The sequence below is a fragment of the Esox lucius genome, chromosome 25, assembly GCF_011004845.1.
Source record: "Esox lucius isolate fEsoLuc1 chromosome 25, fEsoLuc1.pri, whole genome shotgun sequence".
Classification (NCBI taxonomy): domain Eukaryota; kingdom Metazoa; phylum Chordata; class Actinopteri; order Esociformes; family Esocidae; genus Esox; species Esox lucius.
In genome coordinates, this window is record NC_047593.1 from 15,701,230 (window position 1) to 15,719,044 (window position 17,815).

General features: G+C 51.1%; 1 protein-coding gene across 5 annotated transcripts in view; it reads right to left on the reverse strand.

Annotated features, from left to right (window-relative positions):
• The window catches only part of LOC105020919 (F-box/WD repeat-containing protein 7), a 133,923-nt gene that overhangs the window by 77,983 nt on the left and 38,125 nt on the right, over positions 1 to 17,815 (reverse strand). For 3 of the 5 annotated variants that reach the window (XM_010888265.5, XM_020043844.3, XM_029118483.2), the window contains one exon: positions 4,437 to 5,228. In XM_010888265.5, coding sequence (XP_010886567.4) covers positions 4,437 to 5,162 — 726 coding nt within the window. In that variant the 5' untranslated portion in view covers positions 5,163 to 5,228. Of the gene's footprint in view, positions 1 to 4,436; positions 5,229 to 16,575; positions 16,744 to 17,815 lie in introns of those variants that run through there. The other 2 variants (XM_029118482.2, XM_020043846.3) reach the window with 1 other exon arrangement.

Consider the following 17,815-nt stretch of genomic DNA (forward strand, 5'->3'; position numbering starts at 1 on the left):
AACAACAGGCCTCACCCACGAAACAACAGGCCTCACCCACGGCACACGGCACAGACAAGCCCCACAACGGAGGGCAAACGGACGTTAGCCAAATCGAAACCCTACATGAGCGGCTTCAATTTCATGACACATTGTGTGGTAATGTCGTGTCGTGGCATGGCCCTTGAATTGCTCAGAATAGAGGGGCATCTTGTTTTAGCATGGAATAAGTAGATCAGATAGATGGGAGGGCAGCTACGGATCCTGTTCCCGGTGTTTTGTTAAGAGGTCGTCGGTGTCGTGGGGAATATCACTGCACGGCGTATTGCAGGGGTCACGGATCAGAGCTGTAGCTAAACACCAGAGCTCCCTTCACTTTGTGGGAAACATGACCGTGCCCATTTCCACTGGGAGTTGGGTAGAGTGCTTTTGGTGAGCGCGCACGAGTACATGGCAGGCGCCCAGGTTGAGCGTGCCGGAGCGTGAGAGTGACAGGGTCTAATTCAGAAATAACCCAGGCCCTTTAGCACCTGTAGCCCAGCGAGCCACAAGCAACCATCTGTCCCCCATCCAAGGCAGGCCAGAACAGCTTACTGACACATTCCTCCACCTACCCCCAAGTAGCCTCGAACACAGCGGCCTGCTTTCAGCTCCGCGGGTCCCCCGGCACTTCCAGGCTCTCCCGACACCTCCACGCGTTTTATACCGCTCCTAGCGCGCACCCCGGCGTGACTCCCTTCACTCAGGAAACGTTGCCCGAGTTTGAGCGCCCGTGAAGTCTAAAGAGAGGCCACGCGGCCGTGTTTGGAGGCGGCGGCCCGGAGCAGCACGCCAACAGAACCTCCGACCTCTCAGCTCGTCCACCCTGCTCAATCCCACCGGCGACAACCCGGCACCCCTGAGAGGCAACAGAAGAGGCCGTGTGGGCTCAGCGTGGGGCTACTTGTTCTCTAAAGACATCTATGGGAGCAACACACAAGACGGCCCACAGACTTCTCCAGGCTTAGCCCCCGCCATTGTTTGTCCGATCCTCTATCGGTCTGCCCCGCCCCCTCCACTGCCTGTCAACATTCCCTGTGTTGTCCTGAATCCCAAAGAGGAGCTCAGAAGTCAGAGAGAGCTGGAAAATCGTATCCACATTAAATATTGAATGTCCCGAGCAGTTTGGCTTCCGGTAAGATTTGAATCCTGATAGCATATTCCGGGTAATGACCTCGGAGCATTCTCTTAATCCCCCCCCAAGCCATGCTGAGGGTTCTGCATGCCAAATGCACATCCACAAACAGCGAGCCAAGGAAAGACAGACTGGATATTTAATTCATGTAGTAACACTCCACACACCACTAATAACAACTAGCTTTGGACCAAGACTCTCCCTACTGAATACAGTTGGAACTAAAATGCCCAAGTTAACTCTCATGAACTCTTTCTGGTACTAGAGGACACTGACGTCTACGATTATAAAATAAGAAATGCTTAAGCCCGTGCCTGCGGGCGGGGCGGGGGGGGTCTAAACTATGTAACAAGGACACCGTGGGCACTGGCTACTTTACAGTTTCTCGTGCACTCTGGAGACCATGTGTTGCCTAGTGTGCCCTTTCTCTGTCTCCCTCTACACGCCTGTCTCCCCAGCTTCTGTTTCCTACTGATCCCCGGTGGAAATTAAAATAGTAATACATGTCTTAACTTAAAGGAACTAGGCTAGTGGCTGAGGTTGCCGGCCCACACTGAACTAATGCGGTGAGAAAGACCCAGCAACGTGGCCTTGGGGGTCGCGCCGTGACAGAGACATGGTGTCAATAGGTCACGGCCGGTCAGTCGGTCCCTGGGAATTCTGGGTGTTTTTTGTTTGGTCTTCTTTCATCAGTCACCCGCGGAGGGAGCCCTCGCCTTTCAAAACAACAAACACCCGAGGAGAGAGGGGACACGTATCGGGCACTTCAAACCGTGAGCTTGGCGAAGCCATGACCCCAAGACTGCGGCCTAATCACTACGGGGAAATTCAGAGCAGACTGAAACTTTCCCAGGATATTTCCAACCACCTCTTCATAAAGACCTGGCTGTTAAAACACAAACAAATGTTATCTCCGTGAGCAATCAGTAACAAATGAGAATTCACTGAGATCTTCCAGAAGAGATAAAACGAGGTCAGTCGCAGAGACATTTTCCCACGTGGACATCGTTCTCCCTCGAGGTCTGAAAACAGCGCAGCTACGGCACAAACAAGCGTCGTCACAGAGGAGTCTGACAGACAGATAAGCCCGCTTCTCCAACCTAAATCGGGACAATCGCGAACAAGAGAACCATCCTACCACGACACTGCTGGCAAGCACTTCAACCTCACGGTACCTCAGCTGTTGCCATCGCCATCGAATATTTCCCTTCCCACGAGTCCGGTAAAAGAACGTCCACATCAGCAGAGGAAACTAGTCTAGAAAGAGAGTCCATAGAAGAAATGTTCAAACACACACACACACACACACCTTCACAGGGCGATTGCCCATTGCAGAAGGGGAGGCAGGATTGAGAGGAACGGAGCAGCCGGTCCTGAAGGCTCGTAACAGACAGACATGCCATCTCTCTCTCTCTCTCTCGCTCTCTCATTTGTTGACGGGTGTCACTCAGTTTTGCAGCTCGTACGGAGTGCTCCGAGGAGAATGAGACCAAACTCATTGCTACAGCAGGTGCCCTCAGAACGCCCCCCCACCCCCCCCCCTTCTCCCTTTCTACACAACTACCATGTCTTCCCGCCTGGGCTCCATCTTGGCTCCTGCTCACGGGAGAGTGTGGGAAGGAGCAACGGGCACGCGGCTCATCACAGGGGGGGAGGGGGGGGGGGCACTTCCTATTACTGCCTTTGGGGACTCCCGGCAGGGCCCCTGGCACGTCGTGGTTCACGCCTCATGTCGACCCTGAAGACGACACCCACTTCCGTCTGCTAGGAACGTCTGAACGCGGCGGAAAGCCCCGAGCCAACACAGAACCGAGACGGACGGCCTGGGTAGCGCCAAACGTCACGCCACACAAGCCCCGGGTATGTGGCTGCCGGTCACCCGTAGGGCCAAACAGGGGTGTGGGTACGTTTGTTAAATCAAGCCTGTTGAAATAGCCCGCCTCCTGGTGCTGTTGTCCAGGGGAGGCTCCGCCACCCTGTAACCGTGACTCAGACCAAAGCCACCGCGGCGTGGTTCGTCACTTGGCCGACGTTAATTAAAACCCCAGGACTAATTTAAGAGTGGTTCCCAGGACACAGAGGGTGACAGAGGGTGACAGAGGGGACGGTCGAGTGACGCCGTGAACACGAGGACACCACAGCAGCTGGGGGAGCGGGCAGCCTCTGCACACGCTCCAGCTAAACCAGCGCCATCAGGCAAAAACTACAGCGGTTACAACGCTATAAATGCTACCACTTGATCACCCCTGTGAGGCATGCCAACCAAAACGCTGTCTACCTCGAGAGCCTGAAGAGCAGTGGAACTACAACCACTTGAAGGCAAACGGGCCCTCACTAAGACGCCGTATCAGCCTTCCGCACCGCGCTGTTGATGGAGTGTCAAGAATACCTATTCATTGGCCAGAACCAGATGAGTAATTAGAGAGGAAGCGAAGCCCATCTCAACTGAGCGCTCCGGTTTTCTCCTAAGCAGCTGCGGTTGAAGAGCCACAGCAGGAAAACATACCTCATCTGTCGCCACCATCGCAAGTTCACTCACGAACTCCTGAAAGTGGAAACTAATAACCCCTGACGCCAGTACCTCGCCGCTTTCGACTCAGAAGTGCCGTCTGCCAGCAACTTCACCGTTTTGGGACAATAGACAAAGCACGCCCGTTGAGCCAGATGTTACAGTTCTACCTGCTTGAGGCAAACTAAAATATGTTTCACAGAATATTTTATAAGCCTCCTGCTGTGATCCCACGGGTTAACCTTATATAAAGGTTTGCTGAGTGAGGTCTTTATATTGGCCGTGGCACTGAAATAAGAGGACGCAGAGAGCCTGATGTACGGCCGAGAAGAACGCTGGGTGGAGGGGAGAACGGCTTGAGAAGAAGCTTTCAGGCCGAGGCTTTTTCATCCCCATTTTCAACAGCTGAGCAAGGGACTTTAACATGCATTAACTTACACTGAACACTAGAGGGAGGTATTGTCTCACAAATACACAGAAGCTCGGTGGACGATTTGAGGACCTTGTCCAGTCTCACTGATCCATTTACTGCCCTGGGATCACTCAATCGTCAGATGTTTTATACGTTTCCGACAGCTTCCGGACAGTGTCACTGTTTATATGTTTTGTCTGGTGTTTAAATAAGGAGTCACAATGTGTGGAAACGTCGTAAGGAAACGAGGACATAGTCCACTCAAGGAGTGACTCCTAATCTACGATGAGTCACTCCCTTGTGAACGACGTGGAAGGACCACAGCGAGAACCCAACATGGCTGACGCCAGGTGAGACCTTACCTTTTTCTTGACGGACGAACTTTGGTGCTGGCGACCCGACGACCGGTCCAGGTCGTTGTTGGGGACAGACACATTGTTCCTGATGGTGGGCGAGTGGAGGCCCTCCTCGCCCTCCTCTTCCTCCTCCCGACCACTCTCCTCAGAATGCTCAAAGTCATCGCTGTCCTGGTCCATCTCCTCCTCCTCCTCCTCCTCCCTCCCAATCCTCTCCCCGCCCTCTGTCCTTTCCTCCTCCTCCTCACCGTCTCCCTGCTGGCTGCCGCTGTTGTTGTTCTCCTCTTCCTCCTCGTCCTCCTCCTCTTCGTCGTCGTCGTCGTCCTGCCGCGGCCGCTGCTCCGCCTCCCACATCCAACGGGGACCCTTGGTCTCTCCTCCGTTCACCTCGTTGGGGACACCTCCGCCATCTCCCGCCTCTTCTCCTGCAGGACCGTTGCTGGCTCCTGACTCTCGGGAGGCCCATGTTCCCTCCCCTTCCCTGCCCTCCTCCGCTGACGCCTCCGGCTGAGCTCTGGACTGCTGGTTCCTCTGCTGCTCCTGGTCTTCCACCACCTGGTTCATGCGCTCCTCCTCATCGGCGGCGGCCTCCTCTCCGGGTTGCTGGCCCTGGGGCGTCCGGGCCGAGGAGGAGGCGTTACCTCGCTGGGCACCCGAGCCCCCCGGCCCTCCTCGCCGACCCCCCGGGCCCCGCCGGCCACTGCTGCCCCCCGACAGCAGATCCGGGTTCATTTCCAAAAGCCAGCTTGCTACCTCCTGGACCTTCGCTAGGCTGTCTGAGGAGAAGGACTTGGCATTCTGTAGGATGGGGGGGAGAGAGAAGATGTGTTAGTGCGCTCTGTCTCATATACACAACAATGGCGAGGCTGACGCTCGCTGAAAGACAACGGGAACGGTCCCCCTTCTTCATCTTTTATTCATAACCGTCAAAATAAAACAATGGACATTAGCATTTGTGCCGGGAAACGCAAAAAATATTATCCCGTTCTGGTGGGGCGGGAAGAATCCAGAACACTCAGCCTTGGAACTTCTAACAGGAACGGATTACCGACCTTGGCGTGCCTGCTGCATGCACGCACACACACAGACAGACAGACAGACAGACGCGCTTGCGCACAGACAGAAAGACAGACAGACGTGCGCACGCACACAGACAGACCGACAGACAGACAGACGCACGTGCTCACGCACACACACAGACCGACAGACAGACAGACAGACGCACGTGCGCACGCACAAACACAGACAGACAGACGCACGTGCGCACGCACACACACAGACACAGACGCACGTGTGCACGCACACACACAGACAGACAGACAGACAGACGCACGTGCGCACGCACACACACACAGACAGACGCACGTGCGCACGCACACACACACAGACAGACGCACGTGCGCACGCACACACAGACAGACAGACGCACGTGCGCACGCACACACACACAGACAGACGCACTTGCGCACGCACACACACACACACAGACAGACGCACGTGCGCACACACACACACACACTGGGATCTACTGGTATTCTTGCGTCTGACACTGCCAATGAACACAGCCCATTTGTCATGATATGAAAGCAGCTAAATTCCTGGCTCCATATTCCAGAGACCAGTCCAACTACTGTTCTTAACCACTGGGGTCGTGTGGAATTGGAAGGAGGCTGAGGAACGGTGTCCAGAACCAGAACGTAAGCCCAGCTACGCATATGTTCATCGAAGGCTTCCGTCTAGACCAGGGTTACTCAGCTCGGACCCTGCCGCGTCCAGAGCCTGCTGGTTCTCTGTTCTACCTGGTGTCCCAGGTCTAAATCAGTCCGTGATTGGAGGGTTGAATTATGGAACTGGCTTAAAGGGGTAGAGTTGAGTTAGAGGGATCTAGACTGACCGTGACCGGGTCTCAGAAACCGGAAGCTGATTGAAACACATCAGAACACTTCATTTTATCTTGGTAAATATCTTCGGTAGGCAGATTAAAGTAGACAGCTATTCTCAAATCCCATATACTGTAGTGAACAAACCAAACTTCTCTGGGACCACAAGACGACGCTTCAGGTGCCATGTCAGTGAGACAGACTGCACGACACAAATGGAGGAAATGGATCCATCTGGTAACCAAGACAACACCAGTGCCTTTCCCTCTGAAGACAGAGAGAATAATATTTACAAACCGTCTCTCAGGGTGCGGGCAAACAGACACGAGCATCTACAGTCACTGGAGTTTTTTTCAGCCTCTGAAATGATAAAATGTATGTAGGATACAAAAGCCTAAAAACAGGCTCGCTGTTAGCACGGCGTCTCACACGCAGTGAGAAATACACGTCAAACCATCCCGTCGTATTGAGGAAAATAGCTGTTGGAACAGGAAGTGGGTGTGTGTGCTAGAACAACACACCAGCCTGCCGGTGAATTCCACTGAGAGGACGAGACATCCTGACAGCCACTTCAATGGCTGTGTCTGTGGCGTGATAGCAGAGCCCGCCTGACGAAGGGGCTCGTTCGCGTCAGAACCCCCGACGCAGCGCCAACCGAACGAATCAGCGAGTCCAAGAGAGAGCCGGAACGGGGCGGGCTAAATACGACATGACAGGCTCAGCGAAAGGACGTCACAAACAGCGTGATATTTTTTATTTTTTTTACACGGAACATCAATGATCTGTAGCTTGAACAGAGCTACTCCAGGACGTCAGAAAACAAGTTACAGTTGGGGGATGAAGCCAGCAGAGGGAGCACTTGTCCAGAGTTGGGGCTACAACCTAGCGCATTCCCAGGGAGAGCAGGGAAAACCTCAGAGGGAACCGGAGGAGGCGTGAGTACCAGAGGCCGTCTGCTATAAGCAACGTGATTACGGCGCTCACGGAGCTCACGGGAATGACCACGGCCCCCTGGGGTGTTTTCTTTCAGCCAAAAACGAGCATTCCTAATGGGCAGAGTCAGGCACGTCTGTGTATGCTGAACCTGTCCAATATGAACACTGTTTTTCACAGCAAACTGACCATTTCGCAATCATTTGCTGAATGGAAACACTTGCCTACAACAACATTGGATAATAAACAGACAGAAGGATGCACTTGATTAAAAAAACCTGTATCGCACATAATGACTAAATATTAAAGTCATAAAGGTCAAAGGAGACGATGAGAGCAGCACAGAAGGAGTTATAAGCATCAGGCCCAAATATTACCCAGGCTTCACCATGACAAGAGCTCTGGGTTTCGTTTGATCCTGTCACATGACCTGTCACATGACCTCAACTGTTCATTTTTGTTAAAGGAATATTACACCAAAAAAAGAAAAAGCAACCATCTAAGTACGATGCTAGGACCCCTGAACGAAAAACAGTCACATGAAGAAGATTAATACCCAGGTTGCGTGGCAACTAAAACCGTCTCCAACCATCAGGGAACTCCAGACACCGCTCCACCCCTTGTACAGTGTCATACGGGTGGAGTGACAGACTTGTACAGTGTGTGATACGGGTGGAGTGACAGACTTGTACAGTGTGTCCTACGGGTGGAGTGACAGACTTGTACAGTGTGTGATACGGGTGGAGTGACAGACTTGTCCAGTGTGTCATACGGGTGGAGTGACAGACTTGTACAGTGTGTCATACGGGTGGAGTGACAGACTTGTACAGTGTGTCATACGGGTGAAGTGACAGACTTGTACAGTGTGTCATACGGGTGGAGTGATAGACTAAGAGACTGACCACCAGTCCACCATGAGAGACAGTGTTGTCAAAGAACATGACATTAACAGGTTAACAAAATAATAAAATGGCAGCCATTTCAGGACAAGGTGAACGGACTCTCCACAGGCTACACAGTGGATTGTAGTGGGGCCCATTCCAGCCCATCTAACTGTCGCTTCACTGTAATGGCTTGGCCTGTTCTTTACAGAGTAGCTCCCTCTAGGCCAGGACACAGTACGGTACAGAATTTCAGCAGCCAGTTCTCTTATTTATCCAGCTGTACATTTAACCAGTGAATACAGAGACTTGTTTGAAAGTGAACTGAATTTCCAAGGGCCCAGTACCAGAAGAGCAGGGCCCATCTGGAATTTCTCTAAAATACAACCACCTGCTCCAGCCCTTTAATCAAACCCTCGTGACTTCCTTTCATACTTTTTTGGATATAATTTAGGCTTATTTTTAAACATATAGCTTCCTTTGATGATTCTCAACATTTCAGTCTCTGCAAGTCTTCTCCTTGGGTTCAATGTGGAACTGCCACTGTACCAATCCAGTGCATCGTTCGTTGGCCTTAGCACTTTGATTAATGACTTTGCCAACATGAAGCACAATGCTACAGTGCTAACCAGACGAAACAATCAGGAGAGTGAGACCAGAGACAAAGACTAGTAGAGGTTAAGGTTAATGGCTGGAGCAATATTGTGACCATGTGCACGCTAATTCTTTAAATGAAGGGAGAGACCATTTCTCATTGTCCAAGCATGGTTAAACAAAATAACACAAGATCGTAAGCAAACGGGAACTGCAAGAACAATTAACCCTCACGGATGCATCTGAAAACAGGCTACACAGACGGCAATATGATAAGAGCAGAAGACGGAATTACAAAACATGTTACCCACGGAGACTGACCTTGGCCGAGAGCAGTGGTTCCCAACCAGGGGTACTAGGACCCCTGGGGGTACTTGGCCTCTCCACAGGGGGTACTTGAAAACACTCATGACACCATAGACTTACTAGTGAAATTAACATGAGGGGGTACCTCAGGGGTACTGAAAGCGGTGCAGAAACATTTTGGGGGTACAGTAACTGAAAAAGGTTGGGAGACACTGCCCTGGAGCAAGGCTGCGCTGCTGGTTCAGGCACACGCGAAGAGCAAGCCCACAGGGGGGAGTCGTATTAATGACTGAAAACCCATCCACATCAGCAGAGTTAGGCATGTCACACTCAGCCTAAAGGCCTCAGCTGTTTCTACCCTGAATTATTGGCAAGTGGATTTGTAAACAGGCTTTGGGGCCTCTCTCATTTGGGTCCATCCCTCCCTCACCCCACCGACCTTCCCTGGTGTAACGGAGGCTGGTTAAAGTGCTCGCGTCCTCTCATGTTCGGCTCTGATCGGCGGGGGCCCCCCGAGGCCTGCTGGGAACAGATTGCTAATCTGCCACAGAGGCAGGAATTACAGCGCAGGGGAGGGATTACCCAAAGTAGATCTGATCCAGGGGTGAACGGAAGGGGGCAGGAGAGAGTGGCACTACTGGGGGGGGGGACAAGCTGTTAAAACACTAGTGAGGGGAGACGGGTGGGGGGGGGGGGGGGGGTGGGGTTGTTACACACCTGTTGAGAGCCATGAGAAACACATGGACTGTAGCCCAAATGCACCCCTACATCCCAGGAAGCACACTCGCTTTGGAGCTTGACCCGGACCCACGGGGCACAGTAGTGCACTTCAGAGGGGATAGGGGAGAATCTGGGGAGTGGTCATGACGTGAACGCCGTCAGAACGCTCCGCAGACATGACTACAGGTCCCCGGAGTACCGGAGTACGGTCGGGATCTCGCCACGGCAGTGAGAGACGTGTCTGGGAAAATATGCGCGGGGGGGATTCGTCCGACTTTCTGCTGCGGTGATGACTCTCTGATTTGGCGGATCCGTTTGGGCCCTCAGAGAGCACCCCAACCACACAGCACCAACCCAACGGAGCCCAAACCACCGTCTCAAGCCACAAAATAATTCAAAATGTGCAAGTTAGGACAGAAATATCATTGGAAATGTATAAATAAACACTACATAATGCGTTACACATCACTGACCCCAATTCAATTGCATTTGGATATGCCCGTAACGAACGCACAAAGTGTCGGTCCGAGATGTGTTCACCCTACCGCGTCACATTTACCAACAACAAAAAGCTAATTCACCCGAATTCCCCCAGGGCTGCTCTTCTGGGATGCCATCATTGATGGCGACGGCCGTCATGATTTTAAACTAAACCTCAAGGCGCATATTGGTATGGTGAAAATCTTACCAACAGGCCCTTTAAACTCTCGAGTGTTTGCAGCCAGGTTGCATTTGACCCTCGACCAGTCCTCGGTAAAAGCATTGATAAAACATCTTGAAGAGAAAATGAATATTGAAGTTCACGCCTGTTTTCACGCCAGTCCACTAGCTGAATCTGACCCGGACAACATACAAGACACCTGAGCCATATTCAATTCAGATCGCCACATTGATATTCCACTCAAGCAATACTTGTCTGCAAGACTGAAACGAGGACAAGGCCAGAAAGACAAGGCGGAAAAGCACTCTCCTGACCGTAATCATCCCGTAACGGATGACTGTGTAATATCTGCTTTCAAATTCAGAACCGGATAGGACAGAAATCTTCCCTGGGTTAGCATGGTCTCGGACGGTCTGTCTGTCTGCCTGGAAGAAGAGAGAGACAGAGGGAGAGAGAACGAGAGATGGAGGGAGTGGCGGGGAAAACGATAAAGCAAGAGAGAGCCCTATGAGCATCCATGAGATAAGACACCAGAGGGAAGGGGAGTCATTTCTTGCTTATTACTGTGGCTGATGCACTTCTGGCAGGCCATTCGTCTGGATCTGAGAAAGCCGTGGCCAGGGGCAGATTGCAAAAGCCTCCAAATGACTCCAGTCACAGGGAGCGACACACACACCTGTTCCACAAGGAGCGATGCTGACAAAAAGAATGAAAACGAGCCAATCCCATGCTCACCACCACACGGATCCCATCTACGAAACGGATCTAGGCAATCATCCCTCTAACTGTGGTTTTGTGAGCAACTAGACAGATGGATAATGAGCGCGGGGGGATAAAGTCAAAAAGGCCAAAACATTCCTTTACTTTGACATACATTCTGTAACAGGGAGTTTGTAGCAGCGACTGGACACGGGCACACCTCTAGCTTTAACCCGAAATCACAGATACACATTCATAGACGCGACTCATGTCTTCAGAAACTGCACGGGCACAGTTGCAGGCCCCGGCACAGTTGCAGGCCCCGGGCACAGTTGCAGGCCCCGGGCACAGTTGCAGGCCCCGGGCACAGTTGCAGGCCCCGGGCACAGTTGCAGGCCCCGGGCACAGTTGCAGGCCCCGGGCACAGTTGCAGGCCCCGGGCACAGTTGCAGGCCCCGGGCACAGTTGCAGGCCCCGGGCACAGTTGCAGGCCCCGGGCACAGTTGCAGGCCCCGGGCACAGTTGCAGGCCCCGGGCACAGTTGCAGGCCCCCGGGCAGTGCACCAGCACACACCGGGGAGCACTGACCGATTGAAGGGCGGAAAGGCGGACATTTTGTGTCAATTTCCGCTGAGACCATGTGTGACCTTGAGGGTAAAAACCTAGGTTGGATGAGTGGCTAGGTGTAGAGCTCCCCCGGTCTCCGGGAGCATTAGCCCATCTCGGATGGCTCCCCTTGGGACGTGTAGTTCGCAGCGGTGATCTCGACAGAGGGGGGGGGGGGCTATGAATAGCCCCGACACACAACTCCTTACACAGTCGAATCGCCATTGGATTCCATGCAGACGGCACTCATCAACTGTCTGCCCTTATACGTAGCAAGGGCTTATATTCCTGGTCTGAGGTCAGAGAGAGAGAGAGACTAGAAATCAGCACTAGGGGGTTGTGAGCTCAGTTTTCCTGCGACCAACAGTGACTCACAAAGCCCAGCGGCTGGCACACGGGCTCACCTAACGCGTGAACAAGGACGGTGAGGTCACTGGGACAAAAACAACGTTTGACTGCCTGGCAGGCTTCCTCTTCAGACGCTGGCAAGTGGCCCATAGGTGGGGCGGTGGGAACCAGGGCCGAGGTTAACGCCGTCAGCAGAAAGCCGGAGTCGTCACTGGCGACATCACAAATTCCATTACCATGAGTTCTGATACGATTTCAGAAACCACATTTTACATAACAGTGTGTGTTTGCTGTGGCAAAACAAATATTCGCCATTGGTAATTTCCCAAAGGCACAGTGCCGTTTCTCTTCATCCACGGTATTGTTGGATGAACACAAAACCACCTACGGCTTTCATATCTACAGCCACGGGATTTTCAAACATGAAAATATACTGTAACCGGCGATGTTTTCATGCTGGGCTCTTGCTAAATTGAAGCCGTGTTTCTTTTAAGCTGCACAGACAGGCCTATGTTGCTTCAACAGACCTCAACATGCATTTTGAATATAATATTTCTTCTTAGGACTGTTGTACTGCTGTACAGTAAATGCATTAACAGTTGCCAACACCATTAGAGCTTAATCAGAGTGAGAGAGAGCCTAAAACAGAGAAACAATTTAACTGTGACTTTCAGTCTTCGATGGATATTGAGTGACAGGCAATATGGTCTTCTGAGTCGGTAATGAGCTGGTACTCTGCTAAACAACATGCATAAATGGGCCTGAATGTTTACAGCTTATGGGCCCCATTAGTCCACCCAGGATCCAGATCTCTGCCCACGCAGCGGGGACTGACCCAGAGCAGCCACCGATAAAAGGGTTTGCCGGGCTTCCACGGTGTGCCAAATCGGGACCTTTGGAGAAAAAGACGCCACCGTGGGACGGCCCAGGCACCATGCGTCAGTTCAGCCAGGCCGGGCCAAGTTCCCCATGGGCCCCGAGGGCCAACGGATAAGAACATGTTTTTCCCAGCAGGCAGTTGGTCAGGATGCCAGAGAAAATCCCAACCAGTGGCCTGCCAGCCCCTCAGCTACACCCCTCCTGTGTTAACACATACTTATCAGGCTCTTTAAGACAAAGGCAGTAATTGAAGAAAATATTCCGATAGGGAAAAACACTAGACATTACGCAGCTTCAGAGACAAATGATTGATCCGATTTGATTAATACACATTGGCAGCCATGCTCACTAGTCAGATGACCTCACTGCTGCCAAATCACACACAAATTTACAGGCATCCCTAAAAGTTCTTTCTGAAGTGTTACGGGTAAGTTAAGCTGAGATTTGCTATGAAAAATGTATGAAACACCGATGCTTTTCTTTCGTGTGGGGCATGTCAATGAGTTCTCGGAGAGAGTTTGATACTGACAAAAATCTGCCTTCGGGTGTCAAATAAATTATTGAGCAAAGCAAGAACTTATTCGCTGTGCTCCAAGAAAGCCAGGCTTTAGGCGCACACAACCGATATACTAATCACAGAACAACAAGGAAGGCAGGACCCCGGACAACTGTTAATAGGCTAATACCTTACATGTACTGGAAGTATGAGAAGGCAAAAGCATAGTTGCGGAGAGATACGATCTACACAAGGCTGCCTCAGGCTACAGTGCTGTGAGCAATGAGACCTTGGCAAGCCGATGAAGGAAGAATCAGAGAGCACATCCCTTTTCAAATGTGAGCAATAAATCAAACTGAGGCGACCTTAATGGAGCCAGAGGAAGGACTGTAGAAAACACGTAGCTATTCAATAGGAACTAACTCAATATAAAAGCACACTAACAACAGATAACAGGAGAAGCTGCCATCTGGGTAGTTAGAGATTACCAACGAAGCCCACTCAAGGGGGAAACATTTCTAAAAGGTTCAGCACAAAATCTTTTATAAAAGTGGAAATTAAATGAAAAGATGATCCTCTCATTTAAAGTTTTATTAACATTTTCATGTCAGATAAATACATTTGATAAAGTATGAGAGAAATCTGAACCTCTACAATAACAGAGAAAAACAGATAGAGAATCTCATCCTAGGTCTTTAAAAATAGCTGAAGCAGAGCTTGAAGTACACAGAAAATCAAAGAAAGGCAAAAAATGGGCGTAGACTAATATATAATGCAGGCTAAACTGTGTAAGGTACACTATTTGAATACAATCAAACACCTACACCATCTGTTTCAATATAATGTTACCAAATGAGCTTAATAGGAAAACAAGATTTTTTTTACAGAATGTTTTGAGTATACAATGAAAATGAAACAAATATGTAAAGTGCATATGAGTCATGATGATTATTAATTTTTTTCATTTACACTTGCTCTGATGGGTGAAATACCTGCCTGAAATAGGTGCCATTTCCAGATTAATTATCTGTGTAAAAAAATTTAAGCTGCATAGTAAAGAAAAATACCAAATGCATTTAAATATAGGAGTTCACTACCTACCATCTTTGACATCCAGCAAGTCGCTGCAATAAATTACATCCAGGAAGATATCCAAGAGGTAGTAGCACTTACATAAAAAATAAAAAGCTGCATGGATGCAACAACACAATGTACTGTATGATATATTAAACATTTTGTCTCTGTCTGTCTGTTTGATTTGACCCCAAAGTTCAAAGAGGGCTTGATAGATAGCCTTTCCCTACAGGTAAGAATCATACCCTGGGTGATAGCCTAACCTCCCGATATTTCATGAAATTGGCTTCAGGTTTATCAATTTCTTTTGGAACAACCTTGGTCGACAAAACAAAAACAAACAGCAATCAAATCTCATGACAGACTAATTCTGAACAAAACCTGTTCCAGGCAGAGACATTGTATAGTGTGATACGCCAACAGGCTAATGAGAGGTAATAAAAAAGGATGTCATTATGAATTTGCGCCACGGGCCACAATATTAGGAGCCTTCTTTTGAATCAGAAATCCTATAAATACAGTACTTAGTGCACCCTGGTCCCTGCTGGGTCTACATTTCATTGCTGTGGCTATTAATCGATATCTATTTTAAGCTGGAGCCCCTTAGTGCCTCAAAGAAAGAAACTGAAACCTTTTAGGCCTGATCTGCTGTAAAAAAAAAAAAAAAAAGACAAAGACAAAGTGTAGGTAAGACAGAACAGTTTCAGTGAATTTTACATTGGAACAGTATTAGTAGTCACAGACGCCTGAATGCTCCCTCTCAATGTGCACTTGTTTAAACAACTGAGAGATGTCTTGAAGAGAGCCCAAAGTGTCATTTCATAGCCTGCATGCAATCCACAGATGAAAACCAAACCTAGTTTATTTTCCAGTGCGGTCCTTTATCACATTCCATCAGGAAATGAGTCTTTCCAAAGGCAAACTGCATCAAGCTTGTGAAAATGGCCAACTGCCAAACCAAGCCCAGCCCAGCCAGTTCCCCATGCAACAGAAGAAGCCACTCAGTCGATTCCGATAAACTATCAATAAACTACGGAGAACAAAGAAGAAATATCAAAAAGGTAAGCCGACGGCCATAGGTTGTAGGGGAGACAAAGGTGAAGCCTAGCGCTAGAGGTACGGGTCAAAGGTGAAGCCCATCGCTAGAATTACGGGTCAAAGGTAAAGCCTAGCGCTAGAGGTTCGGGTTAAAGGTGAAGCCCATCGCTAAAATTACGGGTCAAAGGTAAAGCCTAGCGCTAGAGGTTTGGGTCAAAGGTGAAGCCTAGCGCTAGAGGTATGGTCACGCTAGAGGTTTGGGTCAAAGGTGAAGCCTAGCGCTAGAGGTATGGTCACGCTAGAGGTACGGGTCAAAGGTGATGCCTAGCGCTAGAGGTATGGTCACGCTAGAGGTACGGGTCAAAGGTGATGCCTAGCGCTAGAGGTATGGTCACGCTAGAGGTACGGGTCAAAGGTGAAGCCTAGCGCTAGAGGTACAGGTCAAAGTGCTAAGAACCTTAACTAGGTCTGTCTCGTCTCCCCTACCTACAAACAACATTCTTCTTGTGCAGTCTTACATTTCACCCCGCAGCAAAAAAGTTCCTCTCTCCAATTAGGGAGGGGCAGCAATCAATCTTAAAACGACCAGGCAGCCTAAATGACTCCATTCAGAAAACCGGACCGTTTCAAAGCAAGCCCTATGGTTGTCAAGGCAGCAGAGCCATTAAATCAACTGGTTCTAAATCAATTACTTGCACTGCACTTCCCACAACTCCGCAGCGGGATAATGGAGAGCCAGGATTACATAGCCAAGAGACAGGTCAGTACAACCCCAAACGCACAAGACGACGCCCCCACATCGTTCTCTGACGGTGACCGCCCAGCACTTTAGTCAGTACCGGCCCACAGCAAATCCAAGAAGATCCGCGTGCGCATGCCAGACCGTCACACAGGTGACCATGAGTACACAACATTAAGATTGTCAGACCAAGATTCACCCGATGAAGACCCCCCCCTTCTGAATATTTAACATCAATGTGGGGGGGGGGGGGGGCAACGCCAGCAGCCGGGCGGTGCGAGCAGCGGTTACCTTGGCGGGCGAGGGGCAGCCGGTGGCCAGTCTTTGTAGCTGCTCCGAGGTGTGGCTGCAGGAGAGCAGGTCTGAACAGCAGGCCGAGCGGCCCAGCCTCTTCATCAGGGAAGAGATGAAGCTGCAGCCACAGCCGCACATTGGCCCGCTCATTAGCGGCTTTGCCGGTCCGGAGGGGAGGACAACAACAGCGTCCTGTCGGTCACCCCTCAGGCCACGCGGTATCTTCCCAGAGCAGACGGTTTCGCCCTGCCCAGAGTCGCTCAACAGAAACCTCCAGAGACACCTGATGCTCCCAGCTCTGTGTGTGTGTGTGTGGGGGGGGCGCGTGTCTCTCAATGGATTGGCTGTAGTCGTGAAGTCCCTTCTCCCGGGCGACGGACTCTCTGACGCTGGCTCCACGCGGTTTCGGAGAGGCCGCCCCGGTCGCCTCAACACACCCCGGGGAGGCTACACTCTGTAGCCGGCTGCTACAGTACAGAAGCTGTGTCCATTCTCCTCCTTCCACCCTCTAAGCCCGGCTCTCGTTGCGGCATCCAGACTCGCGCCTCCTCTTCCCTGGCCCCTCCCTCCCCTCCCTCTCGGCCCAACTCCCCCCCCCCCCCGCCCCCCCCACGGCGCTCACCGACTGCAGCTGTAGAGGATGCTGCTATAGCGCGCTGCCGCTCCTGCTGCTACTGCCGAATGCAGCCTTCTACTGTGGTCTGCTGCCTACTTCCGCCTCTCTCTCCCCCCCACCTCCGTCTCTCACGCTCTCTCCAACTCTCTGGCTTTCATCCTCTTTCCCCGCGGACGCCGCCGCTCAAGCAATGTGGTCGATGTCGGTCGTCCCCATGTCAATGCTGCCGACTGCCAGCGTCGAACCTCCCCTCAAAACTCGGCTCGGGGCAATAGAGCCACTCAGAGCGGCTCCTCAGACTCGCCGATCAGCCTGATGCCCATTTATGACAGGGGAGCTTCCGGGAGCTTGTCAATCACAGGGGGCTCTGTGGGTGGAGTAGCGCAGAACTGGTAGAAATACAAGCCACTCGATCCGACTACTTCCTCAAGGATTGACAGCTTTATACAAAGGACAGGGAGGAGGGTAGCGCGGGGGGGTGGGGGGTTTAGTGTCTGAGTGCTGGAGCCGCAGGCAACATTATTACCGTAATTATATGCCACTCCAGCCCACAAGCCACAAAGGACAAGGTCTTCTGATGCGCTGCGGGTCACTAAAAACTAGTCAGGCGAAAACAAGACA